The sequence below is a fragment of the Salvelinus alpinus genome, chromosome 35 (assembly GCF_045679555.1).
Source record: "Salvelinus alpinus chromosome 35, SLU_Salpinus.1, whole genome shotgun sequence".
Classification (NCBI taxonomy): domain Eukaryota; kingdom Metazoa; phylum Chordata; class Actinopteri; order Salmoniformes; family Salmonidae; genus Salvelinus; species Salvelinus alpinus.
In genome coordinates, this window is record NC_092120.1 from 6,000,705 (window position 1) to 6,018,332 (window position 17,628).

Here is a 17,628-nt window from a genome sequence, read left to right on the forward strand (position 1 = left end):
CATGCGACAGGCCTAGTCAACTGTGGGCACTGGCAGGTCATTCTTCAACATTTACTCTCTCTATTAATGAGAGAGAGAGAGAGAGAGAGAGAGAGAGAGAGAGAGAGAGAGAGAGAGAGAGAGAGAGAGAGAGAGAGAGAGAGAGAGAGAGAGAGAGAGAGAGAGAGAGAGAGAGAGAGAGAGAGAGAGAGAGAGAGAGAGAGAGAGAGAGAGAGAGATTTCTTTCCATTCAAACAACCAAATTGCATAGATGTAGATTTGTTGGGGGGTAGTCCGTTGTCATAAACCTGGTGCAATGTAATGTATTGCTGTGAAGTTTTGTATACAAGACATGAAGGAAATGCACTTAATCATCCCTAGTATAGTGCACTACAACTGTTGATCTGATCCCTGGTGTTGGGAGTGAACACAGTGAATCTGTAAAAGCTACAGAGTGACAGAGATGGGCCACGTCTCCAGTATCTGTCAAATTGGTCTGGTGAACACACCCACCCATGGGGAGAACCAATCATCCTCTTTGACGAGAGAGAAGGGAAAAGGAGAAAGAATGGGAAGAGAGGCTGTGATTCCAAGTTAGACTCCACTACTCACACTTTCCCACTTCCTCTGTCCTTTCTCTCTCTCATACACGCAAATACACACCAACCACCCCCAAACTCTTCTCTGCTCATGTGTGAAATGAGCAAGGGTCTTATCTCTTGGAAACACACCACTGAGCCAGAGGACAGGGAGAGAGAGGGAGACAGACAGCTGGATGGGAAGAGAGCAGGAAGGGAAGAGGAATGAGGGAGAGACAGAGAAAGGAAATGAAAGTTTCTCATGGTCTGCACACTGATGACTGGAGAATCTGGTCTGGTACAGACTCTGGAACTCTGGACATTGCCAATGCTTACTGGCCAGTCTGAAATAACCTTGTTTCGCCCTGCCTACTATTAACGCAGTTAATGCAGTTCGTTAGGGTGTTCGTCTTGTATCTAAGGCCTGTCTGGCGAGGTTGTTTTTCTCAACAATATATACATAAATCAGGATAGTCATTATGTCCCTGAAATTCTAATTAAGTGAAAACTTTGTCTGAAATAAAAATAGATTCAGTCAGGTCCTCTATTATTGACACCTTTAATAAAGATGAGCAAAAAACACAGTATAAAATAAATAATACAAATAGTGAGGTATATTGCTCAAAACAATTTGAAAAGTATATTATTTTATACAAATACAATTGCTCAGAGAAAGAGATTTTGTGTAACAAGTAATACTATATATTTGTTTAAAGATAGGGGTAAAAATGATTGGCACCCCTGTTTTCAGTGCACCAGCATCCTACCCATGCGAGGATAATGACACTGAGCATTTTCCTGAAATGTTTTATGAGATTTGAGAACACATTGGGAGGGATCGTAGACCATTATTCCATACAGAATGGTCAGATGACATGATAATAGAGCTCTTTGGCCACACACACCAGTGTGGGTTCGTGGCCCTTGTTAAGGTTGATGGCATCATGAACTTTACCAGGAACCTACCAGGATATTTTTTGCCAAAAACCTGGTTGCCTCAGCGAGGAGGCTGACACTTGGCCGCAAGTGGATCTTCCAACAAGACAATAACCCCAAGCCTACTAATCAAAATCCACAAAGAAAATGGTTAATTAACTACAAAATCTAAATTTTGCAATGGCCATCTCAGTCTCCAGATTTTATCCCCATTGAAAACCTGTGGTATGATTTCAAGAGGCTAGTCCATAAGAGCTGACAAAGAATATCTATGATATAAAAAATTCTAGATCCTCCTGGCTGAGACAACCAGGTTTTTTCATAAAATGTCCTGGTAGGCTACCTCGTAAAGTTCATGATGCCGTCGACCTTAACAATGTCCACAGGACCAGCGGAAGCAAAATAGCCCCATAACATTAAAGACGCACCACCATACTTTACTGTAGGTATCAGGTACTTTTCTACATGCTTCTGTTTTTCAATGCCCATGAACCCACACTGGTGTGTGGCCAAAGAGCTTTATTTCCATGTCATCTGACTATTCTGTATGTAGGAATGGGCTAAGATCCCTCCCAACATGTTCTCCAATCTAACAAAGCGTTTTAGAGAAAGGCTCAGAGTATTGAAAACACGGGTGCCAATCATTTTCACCCCTATCTTTTTTAGATTTTTTACAAATTATTTGTGAAACAAAGTCTTTCTCTGAGCAATTGTATTAGTATAAAATAATAGATATATATTTTTAAATGTATACGGTATAGCTCAGTATTTGTATTATTTATTTTATACACAATTTTTGGCTGATCTTTATCAAGGATGCCAATAATTATTCACTTGACTGTATAATGATCAGCGATGCATTTCACTCACAGATATAATCAAATCCATAATTATTTATAGACATTGGAGAGTCTATTCATTCAAAACATGTTGTTACAAGGCAATTGATAGCTATTAGACACCAATTCACTCTAGAATTAGACCTGGTTTAAACGATCTAAAGCTTTTTGGCTCTATATATTAAAGCAATTCTTTTTTGCTATTGTTGTTAGGGCATCGACCTTGTAGGAATAATGAATGTGGCAGGTGCTTGTTTTGTTCTCTCTACTGTAGCACAGATGAATGTGGCAGGTGTTAGTTTTGTTCTCTTTACTGTAGCACATATGTAACCCCAGAACCCTTGCTGTAGATAGCCAGGTTGGAGCTCTAAGGAGAGCCTTGCATCATTACCACCATGAATTGGGATTGACATTTAACCTGTTAATTCACCACTGTGGTGAATGTGTGCAAGGTGGGAAGGTCACCCAGATTAGACTCGAATTAGATACATATGACCTTTATCTCTCTCAATTAAATTACATCCAAAAGGCTTTATTGGCATGGAGTCTAACTACATAGAATCATATTAAATCTGACGACGGAAATGAGATCTCACCCTCGTGAGGGCTCAATGGGAAACTGGTTTGATAGTTACCCTGACTATTTCTATGACAAATGCAATTCATATTTTATTGCTCTGCAGGTACCAGACTGATGGTGTTGTACCGCAACCTGGTGGATAATGTGAGCACTCTCGCTTGTACTGCGCCCTGCACTGCAGTAGGTGTCAGTATGTTCTTCTTCATCCTTTTGAAAAGTATCTTCAACCTAGGGGAGAACCAGGAAGTAACTCTGTCGTTTGTTTAGATTATTTGCTAGCTTGGTTTTGGCAACTCCAGGAGTTACGTTTTTGCTTGTTTTAGAAAGTGTAGCTAGATAAAGTAATTCAAAATAGCATCATAACATGAATAACACAGAGAGAGGAATCATGCGCTCAATGCTTGTTGTTGTGGCCGTTGTCTGTGTCCTCGTGAGCCGAGCAGAATGTCACACTAGTACTACGCCAACGCCATTGAATTGTAAGATACTATTCCTACATTTTTGGTTACGAAATGTATCAACAGCATGATTCAGTGTTGTCGTTGCTCGTTTCATTTATTTGTTTGTTTGCATTATGTCGCTTGTAAGGTCTCGATGGCTAGCTAGCTAACTAGAACTGAAATGCGTCATCAGCTAACGTTAGCTTGCTAGGTTAGCAAAAATCATCAACTTTGAGTTGGTGTGACATGCACAATTGTAGACAGTATGGCGATTTAGCCTAGTTTTAAGCATGGCACAGCTTAGCCTTACTGAATGCAAATAAGAACACACATGTCCTTTCATTTCAGCTTGCAAAGCCTTCTCAACTTGTGACTCATGCATTCAAAACACAAAGGTAAGCAGAATATTATGTAACACTTCCTATTTGTAAAGCATATACATTATAGCCTTGGCTACTAACAATAGCACTCAGGCTATGTTCAATAAAACAGTATATATATATATATATATATATATATGGTACAAATTGACTAATTATATATAATTAGTCAATTTGTACCATTTTGAAAGTAATGTCTGAATCCATTTAAGTTACTCTATAAATTAAGGCAGAATTGATAGGGACCTCACCATACGATATTTTCACGATACTTAGATGCCGATATGATATATATTGCGATTCTCATTATTCCATATGTATTGCGATTCGATGTTCCAAACATATTGCGCACCATATGTCTGCTGCAGAGGGACAAGAGAGAGACATGAGAAAACAAGTTTTGATCAGTCATCGAAATAAAAGTGCTGTAAACAAATTGGCTACCAATTTATAAAGATGGAAAACACTTTGAAGGAAAAATACTGGAGTTTTGCTCTAGGTTCAGCCAACTAGTTCAAAAGTAATATAGTGATATTGTGAAAACAATGCAATATGAAATATAGTCAAAAATAATATCTTGATATGTAATTATCAATTCTCCTCCCCCAATCACTAATATTAATACATTAAATGATGGACACAGTCAAGAACATGGGTGAAGGCTGGGAATAGGTGATCCTGCGCATATCAACTCTTTGAGAATTGAAGTAGTAGGCTAATGATGAGTGCCTTGTCTTTTCTCAGTGCCTGTGGTGCATGACCAACGACACGTGCACAGACTACCCAGTGAGCTACATTCTGCCTCCACCTGCAGTGTGTAAACTGTCACAGGCACGATGGGGAATGTGTTGGGGTGAGTGAAATTAAGTTTTACATGATGGAACCTCCCGTTAGACGACCTGATGTGGGTGCAGGCTTTAGTCCCACCCAAGCAAGAACCCACCTGATTGTACTAATCAACTTATTGTTGTGTTCGATTTAGACATGGATTAGTGTAATCAAGTGTGTTACTGCTTTGCTAGAACAAAAGCCTGCCCTGTACCCACATTAGCCCATTGCGGGACACATGCTTTGTTGGGTGTCTGTTCAAGTCAATATAGCAACAGTCAGATGAATACATAATAGTACATCTGAATGTGAATGGTGGAGCCTTGTTGGCATAGTTCAAAATCAAATCACATTTTATTGGTCACATACACATATTTTGCAGGTTTTATTGCATCTTCAGTGAATTGCTTTTGTTTCTTGTTCCAAAAGTGCAGTAATAACCTAATAATACAAAACAATACACACAAATCCCCCAAAATAAAGAAATTAAGAAGTATCAGAATGAGCAATATCTGAGTCTGGAATATAAATATATACACTCAGGGGCAAGTTTATTAGGTACACCCGTCTAGTACTGGGTTGGACCCCCCCCCTTGCATACAGAATTCTTTGGTCCACGGATTCTACAGGGTTTGGTGTTCAAATGTTGTTCAATTGGTATCACAGGACCTAACGTGTGCCAGGAAAACATTCCCCACACCATTACACCACCACCAGCCTATACCATTGACACTAGGCAGGATGAAGCCATGTACTGATCGTGTGCCCACTGGAGCCGCTTCTTCTTGTTTTTAGCTGAAAGGAGTGGAACCCAGTGTGGTCGTCTGCTGCAATAGCCCATCCATGACAAGGACTGATGAGTTCTGCACACAACTTTTGAACTGTGCCATTATTTGTGGCCCGCCTGTTAGCTTGCACAATTCTTGCCATTCTTCTTTGACCTCTCTCATCAACAAGCTGTTTTCGCTCACAGGACTACCGCTGACTGAATGTTTTTTTTGTCGCACTATTCTCGGTAAACCCTAGCTGTGTGTGTAAAGCCCAGGAGGCTGGGCAGTTTCTGAGATACTGGAAAAGGGTGCGCTTGGCACCGACGATCATACCAAGCTCAAAGTCGCTTAGGTCACTCGTTTTGCCCATTCTAACGTTCGAACAGTAACTGAATGCCTGTCTGCCTGTCTGCCTGCTTTATATAGTAAGCCACTGCCACGTGACTCACTGTCTGTAGGAGCGATCCATTTTTGTGAACTGGGTGGTGTTCCTAATAAACCTGCTGCTGAGAAAGTATTCACATCCCTTGACTTTTCTACATTTGGTTGTGTTTGTTAAAGGCTGAGAGTTTGTCACTGGCCTACACACAATGCCCCATAATGTCAAAGTGTAATTATAGTGTTTAACCTGTTTTTTGAATGACCACCTCATCTCGGTACCGCACACATGCAATTATCTGTATGGTCTCCCAGTCGAGCAGTGACTTTCAAACACAGATTCAACCACAAAACCAGGGCGATTTTCCAATGCCTCGCAAAGAAGGGCACCTATTGGTAGATGGGTCAAAATAAAAAAAGCAGACATTGTATATCCCTTTTGAACTTGAAGTTATTAATTACACTTTCGGTGGTGTATCAACATACCCAGTCACTATAAAGATACAGGAGTCCTTCCTAACTCAGTTGCCTGAGAGGTTGGAAACTATTCATTGACATTAAAACAGTTAGGGTTTAATGGATGTGATAGGAAAACTGAGGATGGATCAACAACATTGTACAGTAGTTACTCCACATACTGTCCTAATTGACGGAGTGAAAACAAGGAAGTCTGTGTACAGAATAAAATATTCCAAAACATGCATTGTGTTTGTAACAAGGCACCAAAGTAATAGTGAAAGAAATGTGGCAAAGCAATTCACGTTTTACCCTGAATGCAAAGTGTTATGTTTGGGGCAAACCCAGTACAACACATTACTGAGTACCACTCCATATTTTCAAGCATAGTGGTGGCTGCATCATGTTATGGGTATGCTTATAATTGTTAAGGCTGGGTCAGTTTTTCAGGATAAAAAAAAATAAACGGAATGGAGCTAAGCACAGACAAAATCCTAGAAGAAACCCTGTCTGTCTGTTTCCACCAGACACTAGGATATGAATTCACCTTTCAGCAAGACAATAACCTAAAACACACTGAGTGTAGAAAATATTAAGAACAACAGCTTCCTAAAACATTAGGAACAACCCCCTGTTTTCCCTCAGAACAGCCTCAATTAGTCTGTGCATGGACTCACCAAGGTTTCGAAAGCGTTCCACAGGAATGCTGGACCAGGTTGACTCAGATGCTTCCCACAGATGTCAAGTTGGCTGGATGTCCATTGGCTGATGGACTACTCTTGATTCACACAGGAAACTGTTGAGCGTGAAAAAAATTAACAGCAGAGTTGCAATTCTTGACACAAACCGGTCGCCTGGCACCTACTACCGTCTTTTGTCTTGCCCTTTCTCCATCTGAATGGCGCACATACACAATCCATGTCTCCAATTGTATCAAAGCTTAAAAATGATTCTTTAACCTGTCTCCTCCCCTTCATCTACACTGATTTGAAGTGGATTTAACAAGTCACATCAATAAGGGATCATAGCTTTCACCCGGTCGGACTATGTCATAGAAAGAGCAGGTATTCCTAATGTTTTATACACTCAGTGTACACTGGAGTTGCTTACCAAGACAACATTGAATGTTCCTGAGTGGCCCAGTTACAGCTTTCACTTAAATCGGCTTAAATCTTATGGCGAGACTTAAATGGCTGTCTAGCAATGATCAACAACCAACTTAACAGAGCTTGAAGAATTTTTTACAAGATTAATGTGCAAATATTGTACAATCCAGGTGTGCAGTATGTAAACATGATTAAAGTGACCAGTGTTCATTGACTATGTACATGGGGCAGCAGTCTCTAAGGTGCAGGGTAGAGTACTTAGTGGTAGCTGGCAAGTAACAGTGACTAAGGTTCAGGGTAGGTTACTGGGCGGAGGCCGGCTAGTGGTGACTATTTGACAGTCTGATGGCCTGGAGATGGAAGCTGTTTTTCATTCTCTCGATCCCAGCTTTGATGCACCTGTATTGTCTCCTCCTTCTAGATGGTAGCGGGGTGAACAGGCTGTGGCTCGTTCAGGCCTAGTAGATGTCAGTCAGCCAGCCTGCCCCCTCTGGCTGTTCTGTGTTGATTAGAGCCACCCCACTGACTGATCCACACAAACACACACACACACTGGGGCTGCCTGCTGGGGTTCTGATCACAGGCCTCTGGGCCACAGATGACAACAGCATGGGGTGTCTGGCTGCTTTCTGAGCATGCTAGGTACCAGGGATTAACATACATTCCACAGTTATGGTCATTTTAATCATTAAACAAGAGATCTATCATTTTGTTTTGGGAAAAAATCTCCCTGCCACAAATATTGGCATATTTAATAGAGAATGCAATGTTTTATGACATGAGAATCTGGAAACAACCATCTTTGTCCAAACTAGTTACTAATCAGTTTAAATCCTTCTCAACTTGTGACTCATGCATTCAAAACCCAAAGGTAAGAAGAATATTATGCAACAATTCTTGACCAACATTTATTTTGTTCAAACCAAATCGAGCAAGTACAAAAATCTTGACATAAAACCCCACTTGTAATTTGAAAAACACACCAGCAGGTGGCAATACTGTCTAACAAAGGTGCATTGTTGAATTAGTAGTCTTGAGTGCCAAACTGAGCTTTTCATATTGCTCAATCACAGGCTGGTACTGCTCAGGCTTATTAAATAATACTGCATATCTGACTTTCTCAACCAACCAGCATCAGTGCAGTCTGTGCATCCCTCATTTGGATCTGTTTGATTCCTCATGGGTTTATTAGTCATATACCTACATATTGATAGAATAAATGCATAATCACATTAATAATTAAATGTTCTCTTCATCCTTGATAAATATAGTGTGTTGTGAAATTTACTTGAAAGTCAAATAACTTTGAAGCATGTTGTTATTTGTTCATATCTTGACCCTTGACCTTTTCTCTGTTCCAGTGAACTTCGAGGCCCTGATCATCGCCATGGCAGTGTTAGGCGGGACTATCATCATCAGCATCACAGTCTGTTGCTGCTGCTGCTGTTGCTGCAAGAAACGTCAATCAAGGTAAGACAGGAAGTGATGTCACCGAATTGCCCTGTCTAGCCTAATATTAAGGCATACTTGCAAAGAATGGCAAGGGCTTTATCAGTCGGTCTTGTTCATAATCCTAGGAAAACCTCCACACTAACCATGTCTTTCAATACCTTAGACTCCTCATAAATGTGCTGATATTCCGCATATCCTTTGTGTTACATCCAACATCAGATTATTCAAAATGCAAATCTCTATTAACATGCACCATCCATGTACAGTGGTTATACCCTTCTATTAAAACAGGTAGGTGCAGTGCTAGATGCTGATCCTGCCCTACTTGTTATGCGACGCTAGGAGGGAGGAAGAAGAAACTGTCACTACAAAGTGGAATGTTTTAAAACGGCAATCAAATGCTTGCTGGCCTGACACCCTGATTGGCAGCCATTTAAATGCAGCCACTCTGTGCATCTCAATCATCTATCCTAACTAAACATGAAGGCCGTGAAGATGGAACAACATGTCTGTCCAAAATGAAATTCCACACAGTTCATATTTCTCCCCTCCCAATCATTGGAATGCCTCTGCATATATTGGCATAATTATTTGTTCCATTTTAAGATTACATCCAATTAACAAAGATGACACCTCTCTCGTTTCCCCAGCAGAACCTCTCACCTGTCAGAACCTCTCCCCTTTCCAAGTTTACACAACAGCAGCCTCACTTTTTGCGTTAAACACAAGCAGCAGAATGACAGGACACAGGATTACTTCTTGTTGGCAGCACCTATGCAAAGTTAACAGCAACAGCCGTTCTAAACAACAGATCTCGCAGTGTTGTTGTTGACAAGGAATACTAAGTCTCATTTCCACTTGGAGACAAAGTTTATCATATAATATACTGTACAAGGAAAGTGTGTTCTCAGACCAGTCTGTGGTGGTGTGTGTCTATGTCTGTAGAATGTGATGTTTCAAGGTGATTGTAACGCTGCCTGTGTCTCTGTCTCACCAGGCCAGACAGAGATGAGGAGAGGTTTGCCAGGAGGAAAGAGGAGATCAGACAGCGTGCTGATGAACGGTACGGATTCATTAGTTATCACACACTCAGCTTCACAAAGGCTTTCAAACCACTACTAAAAGATGCCCCATTTTATCAACACAATGATTTGTGTGAGCCCACACTGTTAGTTGCTTAGATTTTTGGGGAGGTGCTTGTATCCGTTTCAATGATCGAAAGCACTTCCCACAGCTACCTAGTCAGATTCAGAGGTTTCTACTCTGTTGCTGGTGATCATCTATAGAGACGTTCTCTGTCAGGGGTGGGGATTTGAACAGTTGGTGAGTTGTGCCTGCGGCTCTTCAAGCAGAACCGTCCCCAGGAGAAATACTGTGTGTGTGTGTATCCCCAAACACCAACCGAGAGGATTGTAATCACTGATTCCAGCTCTTAGTCTTCAGCAGCTGCACTTTGATAAGTGTGTGTTGAATATAGAACGTGCTACTACATTGTGTAGTGGTAGAAATGGGATTCTGAGCCACTCTTCCTCCTACACTGAATCACTCCCTTTACATAAATGTTTCAGCCTTTAAAATTTTCCCGCCTGTCGTCCACCGAGGATAGCTTGATGTGTTGTTTAACGTAGTGAGCAGTCAGTCATGCAGAAAGACAGTCGGTACAGTAAGTTTATCATGTCACGTGCTGCGTGGTGTACTGGGGAGTCTTGGCTCACTGTGTGTTTCTGAATTAAACCAGCCTCTGTGAACCTTTCTTCTATCAAGCCAGAGAATGTAGAGTAGACTCACTCAGTCAGTTCCTGATGTGGATCAAACCACCATAGTCTGTGTTAGTGTGCTGACCTACATAGACAGTGTTGGTGTTCTGATGGGAACAGAGAGGACCCAGGCCTGTTTTAGGCACCATGGGAGAGGAGGGAGCCTCTAGAGAGATTACAGCACGTCCCCAGAGTCTGCAGATGGAGAGGTTAGGGCACAGCTAAGAGCCCTCTGTCATCTGAGCCACAGATGGGGAACGTTCTACAGAACAACTAAACAGACATAAGTTACCACATCCACACCATCCAAACTCCACCGACTCTTACTGTATCTCTATGTTGGGGAATGTCCCATTGAAATAACACAGGGTTTAGGTTAAGTTTATCAAACCAAGGGGTTTAGGGGGGTCTAAGACAGCGTTAGAGAGCGAGTTTAGAAAGATGGAGTGCACTTGAGTCTTTGAGATTGTATTCACTCTTTTTCATTTTCTACCGGTCGCTCTCCCTCCCTCCTCCCCGCCCACTTGTTGCCTTCGTGCATGGTTATGTGGGAGTCAGTCAGTCAGCTGAGAGGGAGGGAGGTGGGGGAGACAGATGGTGGTCAGGACAGCCTGCTCCTCTCTGCTCCCTGTGTTGTCAGCCTGCCTGCCTCCACTGGTTGCTGCTCCCCAGATCACTACCTGGCATTAAAGAGCCCAGACTGATTTACACTGTCTGTCTTTGTGTCGGACTGCCACTGGGGACCCAGTGAATTTACGTCCCTGGAGGGGCCAACAAAACAATCACAACCACCTCCCCTCCCTGCATCCTTTGTGTAACCCATAAAGTTAGAGCGATGGCTGGATGGGAGGCTCCTCAGCCTGCCCTGTGCTCGTATTTCACCTACTGCTGGCCATGCCGGTGTAAAACACAGCGTCTTGTTGTTTACAAGCCTCTATCAGGGGCCATGGGGAGGTAAACAATGACACTAAAGCCGTCTTAAATAATGTCAGATGTCTAAAGGCTTAATGCTGCCACTTTAAGGCATGGCAGCTTCGTTCAGCAAGATGGAGGGTGGAGTCAACTTTTGGTTTGTAGAGGACAGATATAGATGCCACTTTTGTTATGAAATATGGTTGTCAAAAGCAATCAATATCTCCACTACTGCAGTCATTGCAGTCCATTAGTTGACTTGAAAAGGTATTTGCAGCTTGGGCAAAGTTGTTCCATTAAGCGGGGCTCCTCTGAGGAGGCTGGGGAGTACGGTGCAGGAACTGTGAAGTGTCACCGGTGAGAAAGTGTGAAACAACATGTAACAGGTTTAGCAGAAACACCCACTGACTGAGTATGTTTACATACACACTAATAATTGAATATTAAAGTGATTATGGCAGTAGGCCAAGTATGGCAATAGTCATGTAAACACCTTAGTCTGCTTAGCTTAATCAGCATACGGTCTACATCGAAGTAAGCATACGCCGATTATAACACCTGGTTTTCTAAGCAATCTGGAATTATTAGGGCATGTAAACAGCTTAATCCGTGTTCCAGCGGTGTAATTGATCTGCACATGTGCCAGCACCGGTAGCACAAGCCTCCCTCTTACGCACGAGTGAAGTGAAATTGGAAAAATTGAACATATGTTTTTTACATATAAACTTTTTATGTCCTCAGAATCAAATAAGCTTCGAAAAAATAACATGGGTAGAATTTCATTTTGTTTGGCGATTTTCTGCATTTATCAAATGTCTCGTTCAGATGTGTCCATGTAAGGATTATTTGGGAAATTGTTCTTCTTGCAAGACAACTATTATATTAATCTGACTATCTTCAATAATCGTATGATTGTGTGCATGTAACAGTGCTCTCTGACTGGTGGTTTATAAAGTATGAGGCTTGTATTCACAATCTCCTTCATTACCCAGAAGTACTGACTGAGAAGACTTTATAAATCCTTAATTTCCCAGAAGTACTGACTGAGAAGACTTTATAAATCTTTAATTTCCCAATGTTCATTATCCTGCGTTCTTCTGTTAGCGGGTTATTACATGTTCCAGTGTTGCTTGTTGTCATGTTACTGTGTGATAGAACATGACTAGCGTTGTCCTCTACTCTGACAGGAAGGTGGAGAGGAAGGTGAGGCATGATGACATCCGCAAGAAGTATGGTACGTATCTCCCTCTCTACATGTATAGAAGTTAAATATCATTATTTTAGCTATTTTATTAGGATCCACATTAATTGTTGCATAACATGAAACGTGATGCAGAACAGATCAAGGACAGAACTACATAAATGTATACAATGGTATGTCTCAACTTTTTACTTGCAACTTATCATGTATCTAATATGAACCAAGGACTCCCTCTCACCTCTTATGCAATTAGACCCACGATACACCTCCTCATATAACCTGACCCAATGACCTTGCTCTTCTTCACCTGATATGAAAGTCTTCTGAGACTGTACATTTACAAGCCTCCTACTGTTCTGTGACCTGATGTACTTTACATGGGTGTAATGGGATCAGCATTCATTGTCCTCGATCCATAGGGCCGTCCATTTCCATATTTTCTAAGGTGTTGCTTATTGAATTTCCATCCACGGTCACGTTAATGCATTATTCAGCGTAGTGAACGTGTCCCAAAGCAAGCCAACGCAGCCCACAAATTGGTTACTCTACCTCAAGTCTCTCGAAATCAATTCTTACACGATGCATCACACTTTGGATGTTAGATACTGGGCATCTCATTACCGTCTGCATGTTAATACAGGTCAGCACAACGCACACAGTTCCCCATGTTGAAACATTGATACAGAAACACAGGCCAAATCGGTCTCAGGTCATATCTCGATTCTGAATACTTTAGCAACCCGTAAGGCTTGGTTAGCTGGTTTATTCAGTATGCCAGACAGTGTAGGAGAGTGGGGGGAGCAGAGAGGTGAGGTGACTAGGAATGAACAGCTGTCTGTAGGGCAGAGGGCTCCCTGGGATAAATAGGGGACATATGAGCACTGCAGTCAGTCCCAAGGTTGACTGAAATGTGGGTGGGATTTCCTGACTTCCTGCTTATTCCCTCCTTATTCCAGGAATTATCCAACGGAGGTTTTTTGGAAAACCTAGAAATTTTGGGAAAGTCACTCGTTTTTCAGTCTATAGGAATTATGGGAGTTATGAGACAAGCAGGGTAGAGTGTCCCTGGGGTCTGATACTGTGACCTCTGCTCTATGCTAGGCCTCTGACCCTGGGACTGGAGGGGGGGTTGTATGAAGACATCTGCTTCTGGTTAAGTGTGAGAGGGGGGTAGCATAACTCTAAAGCTCTCTGAAAAGTGACTAGAGAGTACATAGAAAGACAGGAACCCCCTTTGCTCCATATTCCTAGTGAATATTTCTGTTTTTGATGCGTTGTCATGTTTGAGATCTTTCCATACATTGTCTTCACGTTCATGAGGTCTGTGTATGTGTTAACATGGTTCTGTACTATTGGTTGCAGCTCCACATCAATTGTGATTTTCTTTATGGACAATATGACAGAGTGATGGATGGTGGTCTCCTTCACATGCCTCCTGCTTACTGAAGTCTATGTACATTAGGGACCGCTTGGTATTCGTCTGCTCTCAGACGAGGTGTGTGTGTGTGTGTGTGTGTGTGTGTGTGTGTGTGTGTGTGTGTGTGTGTGTGTGTGTGTGTGTGTGTGTGTGTGTGCAAACGAGTAGGTTCTGCTTAATGTCTGAGTGAAGTCAACTCAACGTCTGTTGCATTTCAGGAGGACCTGACTCACGAAGTGTAAATCTCTACCTGTGTGTGCCTTTTCACTCAGTCAATCCTCAGAGATCAAACAACACCTAGTGACCTGCACCACATTCCCATCTTGGCAGCCTCTGTACAACCCCTTGGCAGCCTCTGTACAACCCCTTGGCAGCCTCTGTACAACCCCTTGGCAGCCTCTGTACAACCCCTTGGCAGCCTCTGTACAACCCCTAGACAATGTAGCTATATAGAATACTACAATGGACATGAACCTTCTTATGATGGGATACATTTTTGCCGTTTTGTCAGGGAGTTGGTCAACCATGGTTTGCCAGTGCTGTGATAAGATATTGTGTAAAATAATAAATTTGAATAATTTATCTGCACTGTATGTTTGTTAGCTAGCTAGCCAGCCAGGCCGTTTTAGAGGAATGATTCCATTAGGGTTTTAACTTAACTACCAATTTGCCAACATTGCATTCAAACAATGCAGTCAATCCACAGCCATGCACTGGCTGCTATCAGTTGATGATAGGTCTTAGACAAGTTGTAAATGCAACAAGTACTGTATCATTAGGGCTCCCGAGTGGCACAGCGGTCTAAGGCACTGCATCTCAGTGTAAGAGGCCCTGGTTCGAATCCAGGCTGTGTCACATCCGTGATTGGGAGTCCCATAGGGCAGCGCACAATTGGCCCAGCGTCGTCCAGGTTTGGGTGTAGACCGTCAATGTAAATAAGAATTTGTTCTTAACTGACTTGTCTAGTAAAATAAAATATCATATAGTTTTCCAAGATAACAAAACATTTGACATTTGTGGTCTGTCTGCTAATATTTTAGAGGCTATTTAAACATAACATTTGTATAAACCCCATTACAAACTGTATTTATAATTATGACAGTATTTTAGGTAAACAATTTTATTACACAATTTCTTATATCACATCCCATACTTTTTTCCTGCATATGTAATGTCAGGATTGTGCCTCTACTGCCATTCATTCCAATTAGACTGGTTTGGATTTTTCCCTGACCAATATATGGTTGCCATTTTGACCACATTCTGGAACTTTGAGGGTTAATGACTAGTAATTTAATAGGATATCTATGCTCTAGCCAGCCTCTGTACAACCCCTACACAGCCCAGTCATAACGTAACAGCTTCTAATCACTGTTTTTCAATGTTCCCCATATTTCTTTTTTATTTCTCTCTCTCTTTGTTTTTGCAGGTCTTGTCCCTGACTCTGACCACCCATACAGCAAGTTTGAAAATGAGTAAAGCAGAAACCTTTGTGAGAGTGAAGAGAAGTTGTTCAGATGGCCCGGCTCTACTCTGCTCCATCCTGTTTGGACTGACTATCAATCATCCTGTCCTGCTGACTGTTTTAGCTTAGAGAGCAGAGACAGCCTACTCTGAGAGACACACAAACACCTATATATCAAGACCGATCTATCATCATGATTCATCTAAATCAAACCTTTGCCTATAATTATTAAATGCAGTTTTTATTCATTCATTTTAGGTTTTGAATGAAAATGATTTACAGTTTGAGAAAATGTTAAGTTTGTCACACGATTAAGAAGTTTGAGGAAGTCTGTAATATTTACTTTGCTGTTGGAGACATGGCACTGAGTGGAGCTTCTCAACTTTCTGCACATTCTTTGTATTTTTGTGAAATCTGATTTAAAGAGCCTTTGTTTTAAATTACTGTAATATCTGTGAGTACGTTTGCGCTTTGTATATATTTCATAAACCAAGAACATAATCTGCTCAATCTGATACATTTCCTAATAAAATGTTACTTTTAATGTAAAATGTACAATTTTAAAGACTTAACAACAAGCCTAAGATCACCATGCGCAATGCCAAGCGTCGTCTGGAGTGGTGCAACAGCTTCACCGCCATTGGACTCTAAAGCAGTGGAAACGCATTCTCCAACTTGTAAGTCGCTCTGGATAAGAGCGTCTGCTAAATGACTTAAATGTAAATGATGAATCACTCACAATCTGGCAGTCTGACAGATGAATCTGGGTTTGGGGGATGCCAGGTGCATGCTTTCTACCTGAATGCTTAGTGACAACTTTACATTTTGGTGGAGGAGGGATAATGGTCTGGGGCTGTTTTTCATTGTTTATTCTAGGCCCCTTGGTTTCAGTGAAGGGAAATCTTAATGCTACAGCATACAATGACATTCTAGACGATTCTGTGCTTCCAACTTTGTGGCAACAGTTTGGGGGAAAGCCCTGTCTTGTTTCAGCATGATTAATGCCCCCGTGCACAAAGTGAGGTCCATACAGAAATGGTTCATCAAGATTGGTGTGGAAGAACTTGATTGGCTTGCACAAAGCCCATCAAACACCTTTGGGGTGAATTGGAATGCTGACTGCGAGCCAGGCCTAATCGCCCGACATCAGCACCCGACCTCACAAATGCGCTTGTGGCTGAATGGAAGCAAGTCCCCACAGAAATGTTCCAACATCTAGTGGAAAGCCTTCCCAGCAGCAACTCCGTATTAATGCCCATGATTCTGGAATTAGATGTTTGACGCGCAGGTGTCCCAGCCTCTCCACCCCTTCTTATTCATAACCACACCCCAATCTACCAGATGTCTGGATGGGGTTGCCTGTCCTTATAATGACCTCATGTTAGCCAATTTACTGCCCTGTATAGCCATTCGACATCTTAATGGCAGCGCTGCTATAGAAAGTTTGGTCATTAAAGGGATACTTTGGGATTTAGGCAATGATGCCCTATATCTACTTCCACTGAGTCAGATGAACTCGTAGATACCATTTTTATGTCTGTGTCCGGTATGAAGGAAGTTGGAGGTAGTTTCACAAGCATGCTAGCAGATACCCATAGACTTCCAGTCATTGCGCTAATGCTACAATGAACAAAAATAAAAACTTTACATGTAAAGTGTTGTTCCCATGTTTCATTAGCTGAAATAAAATGTTCCATATGAACAAAAAGCTTATTTATCTTTGTGCACAAATTTAGGCAGGTATAAGCTACACACAATGATCAAATTTGCATTTTATCGATGGCAATTTGAATGCAGAGATACCATGATGAGATTCTGAGGCCCATTGTGTCGTGCCATTCATTGAAATCTCATGTTTCAGAATGATAATGCATGGCCCCAAGTTGCAAGGATCCATACACAATTCCTTGAAGCTGAAAATGTTCTCGTTCTTCCATGGCCTGCATACTCACGAGACATGTCACCAATTGTGCATGTTTGGGATGCTCTGAATCGATGTGTAAGACAGTGTGTTCCAGTATCCAGCAACTTTGCACAGCCATTCAAGAGGATTGGGAAAACATTCCACAGGCCACAATCAACAGCCTGATCAACTCTATGCGAAGCAGCTGTGAACTGTAATTCAGTAAAATCTTTGAAATTGTTGCATGTTGT

The 17,628-nt window shown here is 41.7% G+C and overlaps 1 protein-coding gene across 1 annotated transcript; it reads left to right on the top strand.

Annotated features, from left to right (window-relative positions):
* Positions 1-3,028: 3,028 nt before the first annotated feature.
* LOC139563912 (pituitary tumor-transforming gene 1 protein-interacting protein-like) lies at positions 3,029-16,025 on the top strand. The gene is made up of 7 exons (XM_071382923.1): positions 3,029-3,391; positions 3,701-3,747; positions 4,477-4,585; positions 8,632-8,740; positions 9,720-9,785; positions 12,579-12,625; positions 15,439-16,025. The coding sequence occupies exons 1-7, from the start codon at positions 3,277-3,279 to the stop codon at positions 15,486-15,488; spliced, it is 543 nt and encodes a 180-aa protein (XP_071239024.1). The 5' UTR covers positions 3,029-3,276; the 3' UTR covers positions 15,489-16,025.
* The last annotated feature ends 1,603 nt before the right edge of the window (positions 16,026-17,628 follow it).

Bases quoted from the DNA above. Each gene is read 5' to 3' on its own strand.
- LOC139563912 (XM_071382923.1), top strand. From the start codon at position 3,277: ATGAATAACACAGAGAGAGGAATCATGCGCTCAATGCTTGTTGTTGTG. The intron at 9,786-12,578 runs GTACGGATTCAT...CTACTCTGACAG, and splicing joins AGACAGCGTGCTGATGAACG to GAAGGTGGAGAGGAAGGTGA. The intron at 12,626-15,438 runs GTACGTATCTCC...TTGTTTTTGCAG, and splicing joins TGACATCCGCAAGAAGTATG to GTCTTGTCCCTGACTCTGAC.